This window comes from Anas acuta, chromosome 3, assembly GCF_963932015.1.
Source record: "Anas acuta chromosome 3, bAnaAcu1.1, whole genome shotgun sequence".
Taxonomy (NCBI): Eukaryota; Metazoa; Chordata; class Aves; order Anseriformes; family Anatidae; genus Anas; species Anas acuta.
Window position 1 is genome coordinate 33,527,487 of NC_088981.1, and position 26,485 is coordinate 33,553,971.

Sequence of the window (26,485 nt, forward strand, 5' to 3'; positions counted from 1 at the left end):
CAACCAGGATGTGCAAACTCCAGCAGTTCGGGTGCTGGGGTGCCTGTCACCCATGTGGGGCTCTCTTTGGGAGAAGCAGGCACTCCTGGAAGCAGTGGTGATGACTGACACTTGTTGAACATTTTTGGATTTTCTGGGAAGCATTTCAATGCATGTTACACAATTAAGTCTCACTGAAGTTCAAGAACAGGGGTGGTTGCACAGGTAGTGCAAGACAGTTTTGTCCCCTGTCCCCCAACTTTATCCATTCAGAGCACCTGGGAGGTCTCTGGAGGTGCACCTGGAAAGGCCAACTTCAGCTTCCACTTGTACAAGTGTGAAACTAGATGCTGGTGAAACAGCTGATGCTCCATGGAGAATGGAAGAGTGGCCTGGAAGAATCCAGACAGGCACTTAGAGCTCCCATTTTCTCTTAAGCCTCTGTAATGCTTTGTATCTAGCAATTTCAGAGTCTGAATAATTGATACAACACCTGATCGTTCAGGAGATGATCAGGTTGCAGTTTATCCTTACTCAGCTTTGCACATGGCTGCAGCTGCTGTGAGCCAAGTCTGAATGGAAAGATGCTTTGCTCAGAGCCTGGAGGAAGGGAAGGGGGGTTGCAGCAGCTTCCCACAGAACAAGTAACAGTGAATTAAATCAGGTAAGCAGGAGCAAAGAAGATCTATGAGGATTCAGGGCACCTGCAAATGAGTTGGTGTCAGCGATCCGTGCCTGACATTCTCTCCAACAAATTCTGTAGTAGGATCATGGCTGAAAAATCAGCAGAAGAGGACTTTTGAAGAAGGCAACATTTCAGTGTCTGTCTGCACTGGAAACTTGATTCAGTGATGCACTGATAGGGCGGGTGGCAAGGAAAGCTGGGCATCAGTGCACACGGATTCAAGGTAATAGCAGAATGCCTGCATCACCACGAAGACACGCTGTTCATGAAATAAACAGGACAACACATATATGACTCTCTTTTCTTCTTCAAGGGTTCTTCAACTTCATGTCAAGCTCTTTGGGCTAGGGACATTTCAGTCCCACATCTGTAAGCTGTGTCAAGCTTGCTGTTGGTGCTGTTTGTAAAGTAAACATCCAGTCAAGCTGTGGACACCAGTTATTTACTGGGTTCCAGCGAGAGTAACTGAAGGGAGTTGTCTGCCCTTGGTTATGCAGGAACTTTGATTAGATGATATATTGGTCCCATCTGGCCTTAATAATCTTTAGATCTATGGCTTTAATCCAAAGCTCACTGTAGTCTTTAAAAAAGCAATGACTTCAACAGCCTTTGGTTCAGAGCCACTGTATTGAACCTACAGAGCTTGAATGACACTTTACAAATACGTAGTTACCTTGCCAGGTATTTATAATCCTTGCTCATGATCATGGTATTTGACTAACTTCCAAAAGAACCGAGCAGATACTATCAGAAGAGACCACAGTCTATCCAAAGGGTCCATACCATAGCCCACAGCAAGCTGCTTGACGACTGCACGGAACATTAGTTAAATACACATCCATTGATGGATGAATGAGTAAAGCCAAGAACCCATTTGAATAAGTGGAAAAAGAAAGGGTATAAAAAAAAAATTGAATACATTTTTTCATTACAAACTGTTCACTTAGCTCTAACTGCAAGTTGTTTTCAGGAGCCTTGGGGGAAGTGAATCACACTCATTAGGAAAATCAGCCTCCCCTCAATCAATCCAATGATGTAATCTCTACCGTGTAGAAATACTGCTCTGGTCACAATGGCATGGATTTAATTAATTTTGCAGTCATATATTAGAAAAACTTTGTATCTCCTGCACAATGCAGCTTCCTCCAGGGTGGTACCTGTATAACTGCATGCAGTAGCATGGTGCTGTACGCTCAGCCAACAGAATGCATTTATCCAGGGGGTTTGAATGGGAACAAGGGAGCTGAGATGTTGAATATTACGAAAAGGACTTCTTCATGGTTCAGGGCACTTTTACATTGACATAGCTGGTACCTGTCAGTTTGTGTGACCTAACACCTCTCTTACTACTGTCACTTGTCAGAAACAAGAAGCAACCATGGCAGGCATCCCTGCAAACATTGTCCCCTATTGCATTCGTCCACCATGACCTCTCAGACACACCTTTGCACTAGCTGCGTTATTTGAGTTGAAGAAGAGAAGCAGCAATTCAGTTTGGCAGGCCTCCCTGTCTGTGTTTCCTGCTCAGCAGGGGGGGTGTCAGTGGTGACACCACCAGCCCACAAACCTATTACCCTGGTAAAACAGCTTACGGCTTTCTTGAACTTGGATGCTGTGGCAAGTGGTGTGATCAGGGCTCATTGTTTCTGCTGACTCGGAACTAAAATCCCTTTTAATCAGTCCCAAACACTGTTCCTCACAGTAGTTTACAATTTCACTGAAAGCTTCCCATCCTGATTATACACAGGCCAGGCTTAGCTGGTGTGATCAGATAGGGGCCGTATCAGCACCAAGCTGGAACAACAGCACCTGTAACTCTCCAGGTTTTTCATAGCTCTTGGATGCATCCCAGAAATTAAGCTTCTTCTCTGATTTCTGGAAGAGGGACTTGCCAAGGTAAGTCTGTGGCACTGCTAGTGCAGATAAGAGGCTTGAACTATAAAACTACAAACCAAGAGCAGGATCTTCAGACATTGTGTTTAACCAGGCCTGGCTCTTGAAGCCCAGGACCTGCCAGATTTACTAGGGGGAGCAGATGAACATTTCCAGCTTGGGAGACACCCCAGGGCGGGGAGGGGTCTTTGCCCTCTCCCCTTTCAGAAACCCCATGTTATAAGCCTGTGTGCAGTCACAAGATCTTTAAAAGCACAGCAAAAATAGTTTGGAAAGGATCTGCCAGTGAGCTCACCAATCAAAAGGAGGCTAAAAATTGCTATCTGGGTACATTTGATATCACTGCTTGCACATAGGTACCCCCTGCAAGCATCCCCCTAGTAGGCAGCCTCTGGGAAGGGAGGAAGAGCCCAATGGTGGAAGCCTGTGGGGATCTGTCCCCAGCTTCAAGGCTGACTCACCAGGCCAGTAACTTGATAAAGAGTTGCACTTGATAACTGGTCACTGCCTGCCGTGCCTTCCTCTCCTGAAGGAAGGTGCAAAGCAAGCAATTCCTCATTTGACATATCTGCACCTGCCGCAAACAAGGCACCCTTGTTCTTGAATGTCTGATGGAAACCGTATTTCTTCCCTTCTCCTCCTCCTGATTTTCTTGTTTGGGCTGGCAGGATTGTAGGGCAGAGCAAATGGTCTCTCTGGAGGGGGGCAAAGGAAGGAAAAACGATGACCAAATAACTCCAGAAGAATGGGAATTGCCTCCAGGGAGCTCCCCTTCACCCTGCTCTCTCATCAGCTGCAAGATATTCAACATCATCCTGCTCTGCAAGCCGCTGAATATTTTATACCACGGCTACAAACGCTCCATGTGTATTCTGTTTCTCTCTTTCGTCATATCTATTATAAACGAGTAGTGTCTGAAAACTCTCCCAGGGAAGATTTGCCTGGATGGCTATGGATATTTTATAGTCAAATTGTGAGAGTAAACCAGCTTTCAAGTTCTGTAGAGGGGGAAAAGGGTAATAAAAGGGTTATTAAAAAAATAAATAAATGTCGGGGTTTTATACGGCTTCCTTTCACAGTGACAGAGCTTCAGTTGGCTCCACGATGGAGCTGGAGCTGCTATGAGAGACTTGAGTTGAGAGATCTCGTCTTGCTGGCACTGTTTGCCATCAGGAGACATCTGATACACTATGGTGGGCTCAGCAGGGCTGGAATCTGGCTTGGTAGGGCTGGGCTGACACTAGGTGACAGGGGTAAGGGCTGGGTCTGCAGGCTCTGGGGACAGGTGGCTATATGGGAAACAATATGGACGTGACCCAGGATTGTGGCCACCCCATCTTTACCTTCGTATAGACACTTACATGATACAGGTAGGAGGCCAGCGTCTGCCTCTTCATTTGGCAGGAGTCCTAGCAAGGGGGGCTGTATCTGAGGGTGACTCTCCTCCTCTCCAGCCAGGAGCTAAAGAGGAAGGTGGCAACAAGCTGAAGAAGCTTGCAGGCTGCCGCTTCCACAGGGGGATCTCAGAGGACTTCAGCCACCAAAGGCATCAAAATTGGCACCATCCAAACAAGCTAAAGGTTTCTAGCTGGAATTCACAACCTTCACACAAGCAAAACAAGCCAGGGAGTATCCAACATGCATTAGAAAGGCAGATCGAGCCATTAGACCTACTGTTGGAACAGAGAGCATCCCAAATGTGGGTTCATTCATGTGTGGATACAAAGGACTGAATTTCAAATTACGGATGGATATATTGTGGGTTTCCTAGACCAAAGCACATCTTCTGTAGCCCAAGAGAAAAGAACTTATCCTCATTTTTTTTCTCTTTCTTTCTGACTCTATCTAATCAGTCTAATTTTTAAATAATTTATTCTCTCTCAGCTCAGCAGCACCCACCCTGGAAAATCATCACATAGTATTAAAACAGTCTATTTACTTCAGACAAGTTTAACAGCCCCTTTGTGCATCCAGGGGGAAATGGGAAACAGGCAGGGACAATAAGGGAAAAATCAATTGATGTAGAAGGCACCTGAAGCTGGGAAATACAAATAGCACTTGGCGGCTTCCCGAGGTCTTTGGCTTAACCGTATATTTTGCTCTGGGCAATTTGTGGATGAAGCAAATGAGTGAAGAGTTTAAAATGTTAAAAGCCAAAAATCAGTCATGAACTGATTCCATAGCATGCCCAGTCCACACTGTCTCTGGACAAACCACATGAATACTGTCAAACAAAACTCTCTTCCAATACAGACCAAAGCTAAGGGGCTTTTTCTTTCCCAATGAAATTAACTTGAAAATAGGATATACAGCTGTATTCCTAAATGAAACAAAGCAAGAGGAGGTCTTCTCCCTCCACTTCTTTTTTCCTTGTCAGTCTCCCATTTCCATTTCTCCCCATCGGTCTGTGCCACCTGTGATTGCAGTCACAGAAACCTGAATCCCTTACAAAAATGCCAGGAGAAAACAGGTGGGCATTAGGCAGCAAAGCCAACTGACCACAAAGGGAAATGGTAGAGAAAAGGGAATTTGCCAGCCAGCGTTAGCAGCTGGACTCTGTCAGCTAAGCAAGCACAGGAAAACCTGCTGTCAGCCTGTACCAACAGCCTGAGTAACCTGCCAGCATGAAGGCAGCACAGAGCAGCCCATCTGCAGGAGAAATACAGGTATGTGGAAACACCTCTGACCTAGCAGAAAACACCTCTGACTGCAGAAAGCAAACACGGGTCCTCTTAGCAAAGACAGAGATGGAGACCTGCTCAGTGAACCGCAATCCATCCCTTACCGCTGGCACCCACGGGGTCAGGGTTTCAGCCTAGCCCCCACTGAGACAAGAAGATTTTACAGCTTAAACTCTCTGCTCAGCCACACATGCACAGGGACGTGATGGCCGGACTCGGGAGTGTGCTCCCTCCCAATGCCATCCACGGTGCTGAGGCAGAGAGCTGTTAATTAACCCCGTTTATTGAAGGGCGGACACATTCCTGCCTGGGCCCTGATTTTTCAGTCAGGCTCCAGTCCAGCAGGTGATTAATAACCCAGCGTGCTGTGGGAAGAGTGCATCTATTATTCAAATTAATGAAATTATAATCAAGAGGTGACGAATTAGCAATTGCTCCTTGACTGGATATGGAAACTCATTAGTGTGCCAGGCACTTCTGTGGCGCTCGCTGCGCTCGTAGGCTTACGGTTGGAGAGGAAGGAGCCAGGCAGAGCAGGGAGCGCCTGGGCACAGCTTTGCCCTGGCACGCACATCCTGACCATTCCAAAATAGCTGCGGCCACCACAGAGCCCTCCAGTCCCATAGAGTGCCTCCACCTCCATCTCCTCTCCGACACCCTATTGTCTAGAGCTGTGGTCATGTGAGGGAGAAGCACATGAATGCAGCTGCAATGCTCTTTTTTTTGTGGAGGGTAGGGGGGAGCCTGTGCCAGAGAAGGCACGAACCAGAGGGGAAGGCGTGATGGCTGACTTCAGGAAACCATCCCGAGGACAGGCGGCAGCAGCCACACAATCCTAGCACTGCTAAGCTGTGGGTAAGGGACAACCATCTGAAGACCATCCTGCTGCTTTGAGCACTGGAGAGAGACTCCCACCCACCCAAATTGCTGGCTGCAGTCGTGGCTGGTGGAGCTGAGGCTGGAGGTCTTCCCTGACACCCTGATCCAGGCTGAGGCTACCCGACCCCAGACGGTACTCACCGATGTGCTTGCCGTACATGTGGTAGTAGAAGGAGACACAGTAGTACTTGGCCGTAATGTTGTAGAGGGGGCTGATCAGCCGGGCTTTGTCTCCTGTCACCCGGGGCCGAGATGCCTCGATGAACATGTAATAACCTACACAAGGAGAGGGAAAGGTGGGGAAAGGCAGCACGCACGGCATCTCCTGCTCTGCAAGTGAGGGCATGCTGGAGGCTGGGAGACCACTCCTCCTCCAAGAGACATGGCCTTGCTCTTCCCATTCAATTGTGATCCCAGCCAGAAATATTCCTAGAATATCTGCAGGTGTTCTCCCTGATGGGATTGGCAGACCCCATGTTAATGCATGCAGCTGATGAGTCCCCGAACATGCATGCACACCTCTGTTTGGGGGCAAAATGAGCCTTGCTCCTGCAGCACAAGGAGCCCCAGAGCTGGCTGGCAAGAAGGAAAGCAGAAAGGGGATGGTGAAACCAACCCAGCCTAATTTCTCGGCCTCAAGCAGAAGGAGAGAGCATTCAATACATTTGGCCTTAACAACGTTGTTATCTAAAGAGAACAATACCGAAGTAGTTGCTAACAACCCAGGGAGGAATAGATTAGCTACTTGATTTGTTGGCATCATTTTCAATGCTGGATCAGGCTGGCATACTGAACGCTAACAGGAAAAGCCATTTTCTTAGCTGGCCACTGGATGTTTCCCTTTTATTATTTTTTTTCCTGAGTTCAGAGAGTTGTGCTTGCATACAAATGTACTTTCCTTATTACAGAAAGGGAAAAGTAATATCCAGCTAAATCTGGAGTGTGTACCCCATGCGCAGCTCATGTGAGCAGTACGTAACACCATTCTCCTCCAGCCAGGGGTGATGCACCTGGTGAGTGTCACCTCCCCCAGCCTCATTCCCCGTGCTGCTGTTTAATACCAAGGAGATCTGGTTGCCCCACTGAAGCCTTCTTTGAGGAAACAGCTGTCTAAAACCAGCAGGGTGATTTCTAGGTGTTAGAAACGTTCTCCTAGTTGTTTATCCTTTTTTGACTTCAAAACAAGCATCAGATGGGACAAGGACATTAGGCAGTAGGCAATTAGCTGGTAACAAGAACTAATGCTCACACTATTCCCTTAAACAAAGTCGTGGGCGTTTTAATTGTGTGTTTAGTGCCAATCAGTAACATGCAAATTAACCGCCTGCTCCCTGCACCCTGTGCGGAGGAGAAGCGTGTGTGCGGAAAGCAGATCAGTGCTCCGCTGGCTCCCAGAGCCTAAGGACTCCCGACGAGCAGTGGTGTGTGCCTCGCCTCCACAGCCGAGCCAGAAGAAACCCAGAAGTGTGCCTACCCTCCGGCGTACCGCTGATGTCCGTGGGGGGCCCCGTGTTGACGGTGCGCTTGGGGTTCTGGGTCAGGGCATTCTGCCGCGTCCAGTCGAAGTTGTCCATCTTGTCCTGCACGAAGCCACAGATCTTCTCGTCCTCGAAGCGGCAGGTGTTATCTGCAGGGAAGGACAGGGGATGGTCAGCTGCAGCTTCTCAAACCTCCTCGCTGAGGCTGCCTGGCTGCTTGAGGAGGGCACACGCTGCTGCTGCGGCACCACTGCGGCTCTGTGTGGAGCCGAGGACAGATGGGCAGCCCCCGGCCCCAGGAGGAGGCTGGAAAGGAAAATTTCTGTGATTAGTGTGATTATGGAAGGGTTAATCCAGGCTGATGGATGCAATGATCTGGCAAAATAGAGGAAGGCTAATAGGACTAAAGAGAAAGAGAGGTTCTGCTAGGAGGTCTCAGGGAGCAGACGTAGAGGAGGGCAAAAATGGTAAGAGGAGCACAGAAGGCAAACAGGCCACAAGGGCTTTTAAACCAGAACAACTTGATGGTAGAATAATTTCCCCAGGAGAGAGGAGAAAGTGCGAGATGATGACCCCCACTTTGGTCTATGTATTAAACTAAACTATGGCACACATGAAAAAATCAGCTGTGGAGAAGAGGTCAGCTCAGCGCTACAAACGTGTCATTTAGCTACAGCACATTCAATTTATACCAGCTAAGAGACACATTTGCTATTGCACCTTATGCTGGTTCACCTAACAAAGTAAGCTATGCAGACAAAGGGTTTTTATGTAGGATCAAACACCCGTGCAAAAGGGCTTCCTTCTACTGCTACCACAAGATGGTCACACCTTATGGCAATATTTTAGGACAGGTGAAAAACCTGGGACATAGGCATGACCCAATACAGACTTAAAAAGAACGGTGTGAATTGGGCTTGACCAGACTGAAGATGGTCTTTTGTCTGCCCTTTGTAGTGAAAAGGTACTTCCTGAGCCACAAAACCAAAGGCAAAGGACAAGCCTTGCACCGCTAATGTGGTTGGAGAAGGATAGGGAAAACAAGCAGAAAAGAAAGAGAAAATAAGTCCAAGTTTGGTTATGAAAATTGCTCTGTGTTTTTGAAAGACCCATGGGCAAAAATCAGAACTGGGGAATGAGCTGAGAGTGGGATCTCAGAGCTTGTAAGTGGTGCAGACACAGCAAGCACAGATCTCTGTCTTCTGCCTTTATGTTAGAGCCAAGAGTTGGTGCTGTGAAACTGGGAGATAAGGTAACTAAAACCCATGAAAGAACACGCAGAAATGAAAAACATGCTCTTTCTGAGGACTTCAGATTTGTTAGAAACCTCATCCATGGCATGATGATGCGTGATTCAACTCTTTGGGGTTTACCCCGATCCTGTTCCTGCTGTCATGGCCAGATGAAGAGAAGCCTGAATGCCTGCCTGGGTTCCTGCATTCCTCCATCCTCAGGTGTTGTTTGTTTTGGTTCCTAAATAGGATGCCTCAGGCTTTCTGTCTGAGCTTGGGTGGCTCTAGCAGGACTCGTAGGACAGAGCAGGGTCAGCAACCTATGTGCTGGGTGCCAATGATGGGATGGGGAAGGGAAGTTTCCTCCAAACCAGGGTGAAAAGCTTGAGACATGGTATGTTTTGTTGGTGGAACTTCTCATACCTACCATGCACCCTGAAAACTGCCTTCTTGTACCAGAGAGAAGAGACCAGCCATGAAATGAACAGCACCTTGACTCTGAGATGCTACACCTCCCAGCTCCTACCTCACAGCTAAAGCCCCTCTGATTTGTGAAAGAAAACAACTGTCTGCCACAGACATCAACAACTTGCACACTCCTGTGGCAGGAACCCAGGGGCTCTGTGCTCTGTCCTTCTTGCCTAGCTCCCCCTCCAAAGCAGTCAGAAAAGAGGAGGCAGTGTCCTCCCATGGCCCATGACATGGTTGGACACTGCTGCAAACCAAGGGCTCGGTTCATGGATCGGGGCAGCTGGTTTTTCTTCTAGCTCAGCAGGAAACACCGCTCCTGTGAGCTGAGCACAGCCATAGGGAGCTTGGCTGGGCTGTCCACTTAACTGCTGATTAACCCTGGCTAAGTGCTTTCCGTTCAATCTGCTCATTTCTAATTAGCATCCTAATCCAAATTAGCTGCTGCTCCACAGTGCAGTGCCGGGCGCCGGGGGCCACGTGGCGGATGGAGCTGCAGGCAGGATCGGATGGGGCAGATGCCTGCAGGGGCTGAAGCCCAGCAATAAAACAGGCCAGAGGGGCTCTATCATCCCCAGCACAAGGAGAAGGAGGGGGAAAAGGGTGAGAAAACAGCTTCTAAGGGTCCTTCCCTGGCCCTCGTGGCTGAGAGGAGGGAATGGTTGTAACAGGAACCTCAGAGGAGGCGCTGAAGCCCACAAGCTTTCTGATATTGCTGGTGTAGTCTAGCACCCCTGGCTTGTCTTTCTCAGACTGAAAACAAATATTCTGTAGCTCCAACTTATAGGATGCTGGCTGCAGTCAGAAGACAAGAGTTTTCTCTTACAATGGCATTGCTCGACACAGCAGAATCTACCTTGACTGTCCTTTCGCAATCAAAGGTTGTGGGACAGGGAGGGTTTGCACCTCTGCCCCTGTCGTGCTTGTGGACCTTCAGAGGAGGTAGGTAACATCTTTCCCCAGCACAAAATTCCCTTAACAGGGAATATCAGATAGAAATCAGAGCTGAAATATGTAACACAGAGGCCAGACCAGCAACTGACTGAGAGGGAGCAAACCCACAAAGAAAAAAAGCAGAGAAACCAAAGGAGAAGGAGCCTAGGGAGAAAGCCCAAGTTCAGGTGGAGATCTGAGAGAAGGTGGTAAAAGACTCAGCTTGGGGAGAGAGAAAAAAAACAGATCTCTGCTAGACAAAAGGACAGTGTTCTTGGCTTACAAGTGCCAGGTGATGGCCTGTTGTATAAGAAGTCCCACACACCCATGGAAAGAGGTCTTGAAAGCCTGAAGATTGTAGGAAGAGGCTGCACTTACTGCTGCATGTGGGACACCTGCCACAGGACAAGACAGTGTGCTACAGACTCCTAGCTCCTTGAATGCCAAAACAGAGCCCTGACTCCATCCTCTCCTCTCACTCAGATGCAGCAATTTCCAAAAGGCAATGCTTCCAGCAGAGATCACAAAGGGAAGGAGGACCCTGGGCACCACAGCAGGATCAGGCTTACTTGCAACACCTTCTGCTGTGGGGGAGTTTAACTACACCATGTTGCCTCTGCTTGGCTTGGGATCTCAAGGCACTTTGCAGCAACTAATGAACAAGGCTTCTCAATATCTCCAGGAAGCAGCAATGCCTCTCTTTATATATCTCTTGCATTACATGTGGGGAAACAGATGCACAAAAGTATAGGCAGACACATTTAAGGTCACAGCAGGCAGTTCTAAAGCTGGAAACAGAACCCAGGTGTTCTGACTCCTGGTCCTTTGGTTTAAAACAAACCATGGGAAGGCAGAAGCTCTGCTGTTTCTCCAGGCTAGAAGTGGAGATGCCCAGAATGACTTGGATATGTTCGGTGTGGTTTGGGACACCACCAGTATGTCACCTCTAGATGGTTATCAGCAATGCTGACTGGGAGAAAACTGGCAGATCCATCTGAAAAGCAAACCTTTCAATGACCCACTGTGTCTCAGAGGCCACAGCAGTGATCTAACTGCTGACCTTGTCTGTGTGAAGCAAATCTTCTTTCAGGCTCACACCATCTGCCAGGGATCCTGGCTCAGCACTGTGGAGCAAAGGAACCTTCCTGTTTAAAAATTAAACAGGGGCTTTAAATATTGAACACAGAAGTTGTTCTCTGGATTGTTAGAGGCGAGGTGGAAGTAGCAAGGGAGCTGGTTCCTCAAAGGCTGGAGTTAGTGCTGTCTTCACCAAACAGATTTCCTTGGCAGGCTTTGCAGTGGCAGCAGCTCAAAGTGCAGAGCTGTTTGCTCCTGGTTACAGGCACCTCCCTGCATCCCCAAGGGAGAGACCCTCAGCCGTGGCTATTAGCATTTCTCGTTGCTTTACCTTCTTGAGAAACATAATGGAGGTTTTCATTTCAAGTCCTTAGGGAGAAGCCATTCCTGGCCCTGAAATTCTGACTGCCAGATGAATGCATACAAAAAATAATAATATGATCCTAGCTGCAAACTATGGGTGAATAGCAGATGGAAGCTCATTCGAATAAAATTGCTTTCATCATTTAGCTGTGCTCTGACGGCTGAAACTGGCTTGGAGCACAAGGGACCACGATCCGAGCCTCAGCTCTGCTACAGACCCACAGTGTGACCCACAGCCCGTCACTGGAGATCACTTTCCCAACTAGAATATGAAGACAATGCAAACTGGATTGTGACCTCAAAGTACTCTGGGATTTAAGAAGCAGCATGTAACAAAATTTTCCTTGATAAGTTTCTAAAGCATTTATAACCAGTAATGGAAGAAAGCTTCACAATACAATAGCTGTTTGGGTCACACTAGAACACTATGTGCTTTAATATCCCCATCTACCACACTGGGATAATATGGCCTGTACAATCCCATTTGCCATTGTGATACAAGGAACTGGTGGCACTGCAGTGTTTGGGTTAGAAAGTGAAGGCTATATCCAAATGAAATTGCAGGGTCAAAGTAAGAAGGGCAGAACAGATTCTCCAGCACTGGAATTTAGACATGATATTAAAGATATTAAAGAGATAGTAAAGACAAAACCTTAGAAATATGATAACTCTAATAGATATTTTTTTTTTTTAGATAAATTCTGGTTTCTAGAACCAGACGAACTGTTTTTTAAGAGTTATTCAGTCTTACTGCTAACCTTTAAGTAAGTAAAATTTTCAGTGTCTTTTGTTCACTCCCTCTGCTTTTAGATTGCTTCTGTTTTATAACCCTAGCACCTGGCTCTGTAACCATGGCACATGCATGCCTGCCCCAGTGCCATTAACATCTTATTAGGCTGGGAGAGAAAATGCATGAAGAAATAATTGTATTAAGTGACTCTCAGAGTTTGTAAATTAATCACCATTGTGCATGCCCTTGGATCAGGCTGCCAGAGGCATTAATCATCCAATCTTTGCCTTTCACTTGAGAGCTCTCAATGTTTGCTCCCAGAATTTGGCTGGGAAGCCTAGTGTGAGGATACCTTTGCAATCCCCTCCCAAAGCCTTCCCCTGGGGCTGGTGGTAGGAAGGGAAGTAGGGGGAAAAAGTGGCAGTAGCAAGGCTTTCCATGATGCTGAGCTGAGAGGCTGGCAACTGGGCTGTGGCCCAGAGACAGAGCTAAGAGGCTTTGCACTCATATTTGCAATGGCAGCAGGTCTGAAAGGAAGGGGCATCTCTGAAAGCAAGTGTGCTGGCTGCAGTTTTAAGGCAGTCAATCTCAAGGTGTGAACTCAGAGGCAAGACCCTAATGACTGGCCCAGCAGTCCCAATGTTCAGCACAGGCTGGATAACATATCGAGGAAAAACCTTAAGTGCTGGGTTTACTGCATGAAAACAGAAGCGTAGATGAGTACTCCTCTGCCATACACAAATTTCACGTAACATTCTTGTCTCAGTCAAGCTGCCAAAGCAATCCCAGATGAGCAGTCTGAAGGCTCAGCTTACAAAGACCCCAAGGAGATTGACACAATTAGACCGAAGTTGCCCTGGCATTACCAGTGATACATGCAGTATAAAAGCAAGTGGCAAAAGGCCAGATTTTGTCACTTCATCCAGTGAGCCAGGATGCTCACCTACTCCAGCAAGTGCCAAAGGACACATTCTGGAGTGGGTCCCTGGCAATACGTTCAGAGTTTCCAAGTGAGTTCCCTCTGGAGAACGTTAGAGGAGGATCAGAAAGTGGGGAAAAGCAAAGAAAAGGGAACCAGGGACTACAGCTACAAATTCCATCTGCCTCTGTGAGAAGCTCCTGCTCTCAGGTAAGGTATGATGCATCAAATCATCCTCAGAGAGTGAACAAATGCCTCATGGCTGCCTTAACAAGATAGTCCTGCTCCCAATTTCCTTGTAATTACTGTCCAGTCCCACCTCCTCCTGCCCACTGGTATTCCGCAGTGCAGCATAACATTTGCCTGCCTATACACAGCCTACTACCTAAGATTACTGAATGCTGTTTCAGCTTCTTTTAATTTTACTCAGCAGCTGGAAATTAAAAAAAAAAAAAAAGAAAGAAAAAAGAAAAAGAAAAAAAAAAAACACAAAAAAACATTTACATGCAATGAGCACTGTGGACCACCGCCAAGGAATCTGCCCATCTCTGCCCCAGAGTTTTGCCTGGGCTGATATCCAGCAATCAAAGCACAGGAACTTTGTTTCATCCCCTGGAGATCACTCCACCACTACTTACAGCATGCTAGAAATCCTCTTTTATGCTCAACGGAAACCATCGTGTTCTTGTTAAAGACCACCATTCGGAGATGTTGTGTATTTTGCTCTCAAAATCAATGGGAGCTCTTGGTGCTCACTAAGGATGGGCCTGCATCTAAATGTCAGGCTGCCTTGGCAGGAATGACTGGAAGGTAAATGAGCAAGTAAACAGAGATGACACTGGAGGGGAAGAAGATAGGAACCGGGCTCAAAGAGTTTGCAAGAGGAACCAGATCTGAGCTGGAGACTGCTCCATAGCAGCCTGCAGAGGTGTCAAGCAGTACCCTTTCCAATCAAGAAGAACATGGGGGTTACAGAGATTAAATGCAGACATTTCGGAGGACGTAGAAAAATCTGCTTACTGGATGCAGACTGCTAATATTAGGGGGAAGGTGGGTTCCAATTCACAGCCTACCCAGTTACAGAGATACCAGGCGTAAATGGGAAGTATGTCTCTGGCATATGCCTTTGCAATAACTCAAGGTACAAAAAAAAAAAACAAAAAAAACATTACTTATTGGAAGCATTATTACTGTACGAAATTTCATGCTGTTTTTTTTTTGGGAAAAATATTTTTGCAAAGTCAGTGCTGTTTTCCAGCTTGCCTGATCTGCTGGAGCACTTGACTAACATGCATTACATTCAGAACATAAATACAAAGGTCTTGTTGCTTACCTGTTGGGTTGGGATAGCTGATTGCTGGAAAAGAAAATGGAAAAACAGCAAGTCACAACAGCTTGTACTCCCTCAAATCACAAATTACAATCAAAGCCTGAAAATAAAACAAGCACATCAAGAAAGGTCATAGATGTACAAATCTCCTAACAGCACCCCTGCAAAACAGCAGTGCTTGGTGTCTGCCTTGGTGATGGAACAAGCTGCTGGCTCACTGATCCAAGCAGCAACAAATCTGAAGAAGAAAATCCCACCTAAGTGGTGAACATGGGACTGCACAGGGGAACTGTTCTGGTATCCAAGCAGTTTTTTTCCGGAGCACCCACTGGCAGCAAAAGCTTGGTATCTGTGAGGGACATCAAAGTAGTTTGAGACACTGTGGAAGTCTGAAACAAGTATCTTAGAGATACTTGATGTGGTGTGACTCCCCAGGACAAGAGGGTTCTGTGAAATCAGGCAACCATAGCAGGAAGGGGCTCTATACTTTCTGCTAAAATACAGACTCCTGAGGGGAATCAAGACATCACAAGGTTGTGAGAATGCGGTGAGAGAAGGCAGCTGTTGGGATAATGGAGAAAAAAAGCATGGTCAATGTCTATCAATGTGATGATCTGGGGTTCAGGGTGTTGGACAGAGCTACAGGATTACTAGTTGCTAGTTAGGAAAGGACCTGAATTCTTTCAGATCTGGAAAGAAAGAAGCCTCCTGAAATCCTCTTGCTTTTATGGGCATGTGGTTAATATGTAGCATCCACTGGCTATCCTCTAAAATACACCACTGAGCTATGGGAGACTGCAGGACAGCCTGACTGGGGATTGGGGCTTTGGTGCTCTCCTGCCCACAGAGTGCAGAGCATTTGTTGGAGTCGCTGAGCAAAGAATAAGTAGAGATTGATCCTCAGAGGTCTCTATCTGGTTCTCTGCATTGATGGCAGCAGCCAAAACGTGGCCTAGTGTGGCTGCACCATGCCATCAAACCTTTCTACAGCACACAGATCCACCTGAGGGTCACAGGAGACAACGTGTACACATGCCCATGTCCCTAGGCCTGACCCACTGCCAGAGGCTCGGGCCTGATCTCGTAGCCAGGGCCGAGGAGGAGACACCTACGTTCCATGTACCGGATGATGCGGGCAGCCATGTCCCCAGCCCCAAAGCTGGTGATGGGCGTCAGGCGAACTTCGTAGCTCTGAGGCACTTTCAGGTTGGGCAAGATGTGCTCCAGCAGCAGGCCCTTCTCCATCTTCTGCACAGGAATGAAGGTTTGGATGGTGCTTCTCTGAGCCAGCTGCATTGAAAGAGAACACACAGTGTCACGATGATGCTGAAATTAAAAACCTGAGAGGTTCTATTCAGTGATCCTCTGCAGTCATGAACAGGCTCCCTCTTTCCCCAAAGCCCATCGAGGAAGGAGATGAGCCATGCTAGCTGAACCTTACTAGCTGAACAGTGTTCGGTGTGCTAAGGCAGCAAGGATGTTTCAAGAAAACTATGGGAAAAATATCCTTGTCAAAATCACCACCACTGAAAATGATGAATTATGTGTCAGCAACACTTCCCTGCCACAGTCATGCTTGCTTGGCGGGGGAAGGACAAGAACAAAGATTGCATTGTAAAGATACAGTTCCCTGCCTGCTGTTGTGCAGTGCCTAGATCCCTGTGGCAAGATTTGGTCCTGCTGTGTTGTTCAGGAACTGGTCCTGGTAATAAGACCTCTGGTAGGGCTTTCCATGGCCCTATGTTCACTTCCCAGTCACTCAGCCTTCCACTGATGTATCCTCTAGGCTGACAGGTTTAATTGCCAAGGCATTTCTTCTGATAGCTGGGCCCAGGGATCATCATTAAGTCTGCAGTTATGGGACTGAAGCAGGGTTGCAGGGAGGAAGGTTTACAGCAAATCCATTAGTTAGGAGTGTGAGGCAAGACTATGGAGCGAGGGCATGGAAGGGGTGGAGGCCATCAGCAAGGCAGGGCAAGGGAGGGATACAGGCAGAGCACCTGGGAACAGCAAGCACGTGCAATCCCTCCTCTGCTTGCCTCCAGCCCTACCATACGTGACTCTGAGTTCAAAATGAGAAGCAATGACTGCCTCTGAAGCGCTCACAGTGCCAGAGCCCCATTCTTTTCCATCATGGTCAGGACCCAAGATCTCACTTGAACTGGATGGATGGAGCTCCCAAGCGAAGGGCAGGGCTGGAACAGACCCTGCCATGGTACTCCAGGGTCCCCTGTGGTTGCCTGTGGTTCTTACAGTGCACAGCAGCTTTGTAGCTGCCTTGAACAGATCAGGGTGTAAGTTGCTTGAGGAACTGCTCTTGGCACCCTCCTCCCCTGACAAAAGGGCCAGAGAACTGGGAACTGCTCCGGTGCCTTCCCCCATCACCATCCCTCCCTGGGATCAGTCCCAGTGGGCAGGAGCAGGGCAGTGCCTCGGGGAACCAAGCAAGAACTTGGCACCGGGATACTGTCAGGATCCATTCGCATCAACAACGCCCCATCTGCACGCACGCAGGCTGGGTGCTGATCCAACTGGCATGCCTACCGCCCAGCCCTTCCATCTGCCAGCCCGCGGCACTGCTGCTCTGCCAAGCGAGAGTGGAGCTGGCTCTCGGCAGCTCCGATCTCACCTGGGATCGGTAGCACCAGATCCCCAATTACCTGGGAGGAGAAGAGAGGGCACAAGCCAGAAGTAAGGGTCTGGAGCGGTATGATATGGAGCCCTGACATGGGGCTTTTGGGGAGCAGAGCAGGACCAGGGGGCTGGCAGCAGCTCCTCCTTGCAAACTGCCTTGAGGCCTGAGCGCTGGGAAGGCAGCCAGCAAATAGGAGGGGGTCAGGAGCCATTTCCCTTGTCTAGACATAACCTTTAGAAGAGAAACAAAATGGAGAATCGAAGAGAAGCCTGAGGGTGAGGTTCAGACAGTGCAAATTCCACCTCAGCTGGGAGTTATGTGGAATTTGGGTATCTGAAGCCTCTGGGAGCAAAGTGAAATCACGTACTCTCCCACATCACCTAATCCAGGACACTGAGAAATCAGCCTTCAGTCTGGACTGCAAAGCTCTAGGTTCCCCAGTCAAGTCTATCTGCAGGGACACGTGGGTTTAATCAAATAAATACCTGGCTGCCACATAGGTTTGGCTGTAAATCAGAAAAGAAGAACTGCACCTATGTCCCCATGGGTTGCAACTGTCCTGTTCCCAGGTGAGACTTGTATCTCCAGGCAATGGGCAAGGCACAGCTGGTGTACTGGACATACCTCCTCTAGGAGCATAGGAAAAAAGTTTTGTGAAGGCAGAGAGAGGGAACAGGCTGGAGCTCAGCATGGTTTAAAAGACATGAAATCAGTGCAAGAGAGAACAAAGCTCCAGCCAGCCACTCGCCCTGTGTGTGCAGAGCTGGTGTGGGCTTGCAGTGACTAGTACAGGTCCCATAGAGAGCAACATTAGGGTCAAAGACTGGCTCTGCCTCCCCCTCCCCAAACACCCTTTGCTTCCCTCACTGCCAGCAGCAGGTCTTTGCAGAGCTGCATGCATCAGCCCAGCTGGAACCCGTTTTCAATCCTTTCCTCCCATCTCCCACTGCTGCTCTTCTACCTTGCTGCCCTGGTATCTTCTTCCCTCCATCCCCCCTGCAGCCTCTTTCCTCCTTCTGGTCACGCTGGCCCAGTGCTCCAACTTAATACTGCTGTGGTGCAGTTAATAAAGCAGAGGCAGGCACAGAGGATGGTGAAACGCTGGCCACCTTATTAGAGATGCTGAAGCCTCTGTGGAGGATCTCACGCACCAAGCTCATTCATCACCAGGCTCAGGATGCTGCCAGCAGGGCCAGAACAAGAGCACAGCGCAACGCACAGCCTCATTTCTGCCTTCACCTCCTTCCATTTCAAATAATGAGAGGGAGGGGATGGGAAGAGAAAAAACAAACAAACCCACACTGTTTTCCACCAGCTGGCTGCGAATATCACACAGGATGCAGAGGTGGGAATGCTCTTGCAGCACGGGTTTGCTAGAAACACCTTACAAAAGACAAAATCAGCCCCAGGTGGGGCATATGTATTCACACAAACAGTATGCAAGCTGTCCCTTTCCCTGTCACTTGTAAGCAATATTGGCATCCAGGGGAGAGCACACACAAACACTCACATGTGTATTTAGCCCTCAAGCCTCCCAGAACAGCAGACTAGGTCTGCCCATTCTCACTCCTCACCATCACACCCTATCGGCAGTTCTTGTCTACCCAGTCCCTGACTTATCCTGTGAACTGGTTTGTCATCCACAGAGAAGGCTTGGCCAGCCGAGCCAGCTCATGGGCAAGGAACAGACAGTAAGAGCCTTAGAGAGAAAAGCGAGGTGCCACACTACCTCTGCCACCACATTGTGTTCCCAGCTGGGACACCGTCTCAGCAGAAAGGTCCAAAGTACGACACCACCACGCCTAGGCTTTCTGTTTATTACAGGAACAAAGAATGTCCTTTTCAGACTGAATGACATTTAAGCCAGGTACATAACAGCTAGCAGATATAATAAAGCCTAGGCATATTAGCAAACACATCCATCAATAGTTAATGTTGCACTGCTGCCCAGCAAGCCACACCAGGGATTCACAAGAGCACTGTCACCCACGTGTGCTGGGACTCGGCGCGACCCGAGCAGCCACGCACGTGCCCCCACAGCCTGCTGCACTCCAAGCAGCTGCACGCTTGTTTAGGGGAGAAATTGAAATCAGAAAGGAAACCTGTTTCAGCATTGGGCTCCGGGGAATCGTTGCAAACACCAGCTAGAAAAATGTACACTAAAATCGTGCAGATTCCCCAGCAAGCAGATCAGAGCAAAGGAGCCGCTTGGCGGGCACCCTGCTTCCCAGCACTCCACTCCTGCTGATCTCTCCTTATTTGTCCCCGTTTTTCAACAACCCTGCTCAGCACACGAGCTCTGCTCTCCAGCACCCTCTCTCAAAATCCTTTCTCCACACCCTCACCCTCTCTCCCTTCTTTCCTCTGCCTCCTTCCAGTTCCCCTGGGTGCTCCTTCGTTCAGCACCAACCAGAAGGGGTGGCCGCCTGCCCAGTGATGCTCTCACCCCCAGCTAACTGCAGGCATGGGGAGCTGGGGAAACTCCTGGCTCCCGTCCCCAGCCACGTGGGCTGAAGACAGAAGAGATGGACACAAAAGTGGGCTGGGGTGACCCAGCAGTCTCACACCAGCTCTCATTTCACTCCCTGTGCATTTCCACAGCACCTCACCAGGAACAATCACACCACTGGTTTTAACACTAGCAGCACTTGCGGTCTTCAAGTGGTGACAGCCAGGAAAGATGCTCCCAGACACCCTGCCTTGGAACTGGAAGGGATTGAGCTTTTTTATGGTGCTGGTGGCAACTCCTGAGATGAATGCTCTGCAATGCAAAGCACCATGCTACTACAGCAGACATGCCTTGCCCTCTATTTCTGCACCAACTGCACCTCCAGAGCTACAGGATCCCTTGCAGAGAGGTAACTTCAAAGAGTTTAGATGCCACAAGCTTCTCAAGATTGGAAAAAAAAAAAAAAAAGGAGAAAAAAAGAAGGAAAAGGGAAAAGGTGATGACAGGATTTATGATTACAGTGTCCAAGACTGAGCAAATTGCCCAAAGGCCAGACCCACAGGAGCATTTGCAGGTGCTCCATGTGCCTTGAAACGAACAGCAGTTGGGCTGTGACAATGAGCAGAGTTGTCCCCACACAGAGCTTCTCGCATTAAGGTGTTTAATCCTCCAGTGGCTACTGCTAAAGAAGGAGAGTCCAGGAGATTAGTTCCATGGGTGAAAATAATATCATAGCAAATTCCTTGGGAAAAGAGAAATTAAAAATGTTCAAAAAACAGAGGCATGAGGAAGGCGGAGACAAGACAACTACTGGACATGAAGCTGCAGGATTTTCCACAGATCCTTCTCTCCCGCTTCTTCCCATTCACTCTCTGGCACATGGCAGTGGATTGAGAGTCTGTTCCTTGACATCGCCTTGGCACCATGGGACAGAGCAGAGGAAGATGGGTTTTTCTTGACGTTACATTTGGACACTATGGATTTGATTCTTGCTCTCCGTATTTAGGCAGAAGGATAAAACCCCTCTGCACTGGCAACATCTTCCCAGCTTCCAGGAGTTTAGGAAAGGGAGCAGCCTGGCCACCTTCAGGGATGCAGCAGGGGAGGTGCAGTGCTGGCTCAGAGTCCAGTCCCCTGGCATCGCAGGGGACTTCTGTTCACTTGTTTTATGAACATATCACATCCCATCTTAAAAGCCATTCCCATTTGGCCTGCTGCTCCTGCTGGATGGCTGTTCCACGGCCTGACCGCCCTAATGATCTCATTTCCAGCCTGAATTTATTCACAGGCAGCTTGCACCCAGTTGATCTTGTGACAGTATTGTCCTTTAGCTTAAATGGCCCTTTTCCCTCCCTGCTGCTTGACCCTCTGTTGTTTTCATAGACAGCAATCACATCCCCTTTCACCCTTTGCTTCGCTAGGCTAAGCAAGCAGAGCACTCTGTGCTTCCTCTTGTAACACACTCTCACTTTCCCTGATCTACTCTATAATCCTTTACTGCACGATCCCACTCCCTGGGTATCCCAGCCCTGCATATAGCATGCAGTTGCTCCACTCCACCTTCCCTGGAGGCACCTCGGGCTTCATGTAGGAGTGCATTTGCCCTTTCCCACACCTGCCTCTCACCAGCAGCTCCCTGCAATCAGCTCATTCACCCACATCATGCCTCCACGTCAATCATTTCCTACTGACGAGCTCCCAGCTTGTAGCAGATTCCTCTGCTAGCACGTCCCACGGTCACAACCTTGCATTTGTACTGCTGCATTTCATCCCACCTGACCCACTCAAGTAGTTTTCAGCCTCCCAGATCTTCTTTACAGTATCCTGATCTTTCACTGTGGTGTCATTACCTTCCCAATGGTTATCACACACATATTTCAGCAGCACACACCTAACAGGAGATTCTGATCTGACTGCAAGTTATGAGCCACAGTGAAGACGTCTTCTCCCTCAGCAGGGTAGCTGCCATCTGCAAAAGCAATTTAGGTGAGTTTGGGGTAGTGGAGAAATTTGGTTTGGCTATGGAGACTTACAGTAGCTGTGACATTTCCCTACAATTTCTCATTAAACTTCCTGTGCCTGTTAGATTGGATAGAAACATGTTCCTGGGTTAGTAATTCATCACCACCTTGAACTGAAATGATGTCAAGCATAAACAGCATCAATTAAAGCTCTAGGATAAATTTAAACATGGATTCATTTCCGTTTCCTTGCTTGATGACCAATACTTATTAGAGGTTTCTAGAGCAAATAATCACACTGCAAACAAAATTGGCATCTGCTAGACAAGCACACCGGTGAACTGAAATTCATGCCTACATTGTTCATCAGTCAAGCACACAGGTTCAGACTCTGGGGTTAAGCAAGCATGAGTGGCCAAAGCAAATCCATTATTCAGTCTAAATGAGGAGTCTTGGAAGGTTTTCTTCCTAGACCGTCCTTAGCAGAAGGCTCCCTTTCTGGGCTGAGACATCCCTAGCTCCAAAGAGAGAAGTAACCGCGACCTTCAGTAGCTGCAGAGGACAGCTGGAACCATCCTAGCCAGGAGACAGCCTCTCTCTCTTTCACGCAGGCAATCAGCTGCCCATCCTCATTAGGTGCCGAGAGCAGCAGTTTACAGCTTCCCAGAGAAGCCAAATTGGTGCTGTCATGAATTACTGTAAGTGCTTGTTCCACACTCTTCAATAATGTCTTTCATTAGGGGCTGATCAGAAAGCAATATGTATTTTATTAGCATATGTTCCCCGGTCTAAGAAGAGCAGACCTAATCTTCACTCTGTCAGGGAGACAAAGTGAAAGCCTTAACCGAGGCACAGCATGACTGGCAACGTCATGAGCCATGGCCTGAGTGGAGCATTGCAAGGCTGCGTGTCCTGAGGAGCCCAGGTGCTGGAGGAGAAGAGAGGTAAAACAGCACCTGAATTTGGGGAGCGATGGGTAGGAAGGGAGAGCCACACACCCCAGTCTGTGCAAGGAACCTGTGTTGGGGTCCGTGTGGCCTGAGAAGTAAAAGCAACCCAAATTGTCCCAGCTTCAGTTAGGTTGGGCCCTGAGCCATATTGCCTGGAATATGGTTGAGCCTTACAAGTGAGACCCATGCAACCAACAGGCATTGCCACCTCCCAGGCCCCCTTTAGACTCTGTCAGAGCACACTGTTAGGGCACCTTCACCCTTACAAACCACAGATAATAAACTATGGGGCTATTGCTTACTGGAGCAGAAGCAGCCTTCATGTGGGACTCCGGGCTTTCCAGTCTGGTACACATAAAGAAGGTACACAGGCAAGTATCATCCCCGTGCCTATGGGCCACCTCTAACTCAATTGCTTTTGCAATCTTACCTCTAGTAAAGCAGGGGCAGGCAGCACAGCATATGCAGGGAGAGCCATAAAAATCCTTCACGTTTCTCCATGCTGCCTGCACTGGCAGCAAGACTGCATAGGCTTTGTTTCTTTCTGAGGCATGGTCAAAAAATCCTCCTAGTGCATACTCCTGCCAGTTTGTCACCAGCTACGGGAGAGATTACATCTCCCTTCCAAGCCCTTCCCCCTTCACACACTTTCTCTGCTTATCTCCAACATGCTCTAGGAAGCGAGAGCCAGGAAAAAAGAAAAAAAAAAAAAAAGAAAAAAAAAAAAAAAAAAAAGGAAACAAAAAAGGAGATGGAAACAATAGGCTGAAGAGGTGGAAAATAAGGAGAGGGAATAGGGAAGGGGAAGGTGTGTAAAGAAAAGACTCCAAAGCAGCAGGAGGAACACGGACTGACTACTGACAACAACAGACGAGCAGAGTAAATGGGAGGAAGCTACATCACAGACTATCAATAGGGACTCTCAAAAAGACTCGATAACCGGCATGTACCCCTTGAAGCCACTGAAGGAGTGTGGATCAGAGATGCACACAAAGGACTTGCTTTTACCTTTGAGACCTGGCAAGCATTTTTCATCCTGTGCTCAGTTTTGTAAAACAGAAGCCAAGAGCCTGCTAGATACAAACAAGCATGAGGGTGTGAAAACAACATCTCAAGCCTGCAACGCTGATACAAGGGGGTATATTGGTTGGGTGAATGTGATTATCTCTTCTCTCACATTCTCCTTACCCTGAATGAGCACTGAACAGTGGTGTTAGGAGCTAGAGGTAGATGAGATTTTGTAACTACATGCATTTTAAGAGCATATGAGCCTTTCTAGCAAGATTATTCATACTGTTCTCAGGCACTGTAACTATTCCAAACAGAGCTAAGAGTGGAAAAACTGTTCTAATAATTCCCTTGTACCAGGAAAGCCAAACAATAGCCTGCTTTCTCTCTTGCCCAATCAAGTGCTTGAATTGCACTGGGAGCAGTTCTTATGAAAAGTGAATGTTAAAATGAAATCTCAACTCCAACACACCTTTCGAATGGCAAGCCATGTTGTAAAGCTTTTTTATACCCTGTTGTGGGCAGGTTACTTTACTTGGTATAATCCGAGAGGAGATATGGTAGCATAATCCTGAGGCATGATCAACTTGCCACTGCTTATATTGCCATTTTTTCCCCGATTACCTGATTGCAGATGATCTCTGGACCAAGAAAACCATGAATCATAACGAAGAGCAATGTGCAAATGCAAAAAGACAGAATTAGTCAGGCAAATTCATTTCTTAGGCATTTTTTGTGGGACAAGGAAAGACTCACTAGAAGAACTGGAAGGTATTTGGCAGACCTAGGGGAAGCCTCATCCCACTGATCCCAGGTGTTTCCATTGAACTCACCTGACCCACCTGTGCTGTTCAGACCAGTGTTGAGCATCCCTGGCCAGCCTTGCAGGAGCCACCCTGACCCTCCAGCTGACAGGGCTAACAACAACCATGGCCAGGCAGATACCTCTGCCTGCAGTGAGGAAGGGCCTGGAGGAAACTCTTGGAAACTCCATTGGCATAGGGTGGAAGCTCCACTGTTGCTGACTTAGCCAGTAATGAATACATATATGAAATGAGGAAAAAGCTTCTTGCTTCCCACCCCTCCTAACATCGCTCTGGGATGAGCCTTCCCCTCCAGCACAGGTAGAAAGGGTCTAGCAGCTGCTCTCGTGAACGCACCCCAAATGGCGGATTGCTGGGGGTGAAAAGAGGGATGGCTCAGTGTGCTGTCAGCTGCAGTGACTGATGCTGTGTCCCCTTTACAGGCAGGAGAGAACACAGCTGAGGCAGGATCCTGCCCTCTCTGTTCCCAGCTGCCTGTGGTACAGTTATGGCTTTACTCCCCAGGCCCTTCATAACAATCTCATTAAGACTCAAGCAGAGCTTGTCCATCAAACGCTATTGATCAGCCAGCTCTCCTTCCTCCAGAGTGTGGCTGCCACTCAGCCCCACCACGTCCCAAACCTCTCCTCCTTTTGCAGCCTAAAAAGGCAGTGTCACCTCTCCCTCCCCTTGCTTTCCCTGGCTTTGCATCGTGATGGCTGTTTGAACCATCTGCTAAACACACTGCCCTGACACACTGGCTTCCTTCTGCAGCCTTTTCCACCTCCCTCAGGGCTGACTTCTCGCAGCATCACGTACGCCACTAGCATAACTGAAGGCAACTGGCTGGAGAGCACACATGTAATCTGCCTATTCTCACTGCCTGCACAAAAGTTGGAAAAAAAGAAAAAAAAAAAAAAGCATCAGCAGGGGAGACGGGGGAGTTAGAGCTGAAAAACCACCTCTTCTTGCTACAGAGGGCAGCTCAGCAGGTAGGTGAAATTGCGTTGATTTGACTTTGTCCCATACGACAGCAGCCTGTGATCAGACATCAAACTGGCAGACGGGGCAGGCAAAAAAGAAAAGAGGACTACAGAAGCTTTCCAGCAGGTGTAACTTACAAGCCTTCCCACAACAGAAGGTCTGCTTTGAAATTCAGTCCTGGGCAAACATTGCAAGGCCAAGTCACTGCAGTCCCCAGTCCTGACACCAGTGAGACAGCCCCAGCACAAACCATACCCAGTGACACAATGAATGGTAACGGGATGTGCCTTTTGTCACACCCCATGAGTTTTTTGATCCATGGAGCAGCTAACAAGTAGCCAGGGGCACTATCTGTTTCTTCGTGAGAAACCACGTTCCTCTTCCTCAGGCTGGGACAGTGATGCTGTAGCAGGGAGGAGGAAAGGAAAAGGGGCTTGCACTTCCCTTTTCCATGTGCCCTGTCTATGCCTTGCGCTGACACATCAAACCATGCCGTCCAGTTAAGCAGACTCTCAGCTTCACTCAGCGGGGAGGATTTCTTGGAGGAATCAGCATCACAAGCGCTTTCCATCCTCCAGGTAACACCTGGTGAGCTCTGTACAGCTCACATTTGATCCAGAGCACGATGGCACCCTCCCCAGTTTACCAACCACAACCTCATCCTTTAATCTTATCTTCTAGTATGAAAAGGAGTTAAAAGAACCTCCTAGAGAGCTAAGCTCTCCTAAAGCCTCACGACATCACCTCCCCGGCTCCTGCAGTGTCCCCCACCTGAAAACACTAGAGGGGGGACATGCAGGATGGGGCCACGAGGATCACAGGGCCATAAGGAGCCTCGGGATGAGGGCTATGGACACAGGCCTATTCACAGCCCCATCTCTGTTACCTTGGTGATGGCAGCGCTGCCCAGACAGCATACAGCCCCTGGGAGCCAGCAACACGTTAGCCTGTTTGTTTGTAAAACGAGTTCAGCCACCCCTGCCTGTCTTATGCAGAGCTTTCGTCTTCTGTAGCGCTCAGGCAAGCCCCCCTGAAGAAAGAAACGAAG

At 48.4% G+C, this 26,485-nt stretch overlaps 1 protein-coding gene across 3 annotated transcripts in view; it reads right to left on the reverse strand.

Annotated features, from left to right (window-relative positions):
• Positions 1–26,485, reverse strand: part of MDGA1 (MAM domain containing glycosylphosphatidylinositol anchor 1) — a 132,711-nt gene that overhangs the window by 11,782 nt on the left and 94,444 nt on the right. For 2 of the 3 annotated variants that reach the window (XM_068676566.1, XM_068676568.1), the window contains exons 11-14: positions 15,760–15,937; positions 14,651–14,674; positions 7,592–7,744; positions 6,259–6,393 (exon numbers count right to left, since the gene is read on the reverse strand). In XM_068676566.1, the coding sequence (XP_068532667.1) occupies positions 6,259–6,393; positions 7,592–7,744; positions 14,651–14,674; positions 15,760–15,937 (490 nt within the window). The remainder of the gene's footprint in view (positions 1–6,258; positions 6,394–7,591; positions 7,745–14,650; positions 14,675–15,759; positions 15,938–26,485) is intronic. The other variant, XM_068676567.1, reaches the window with a different exon arrangement.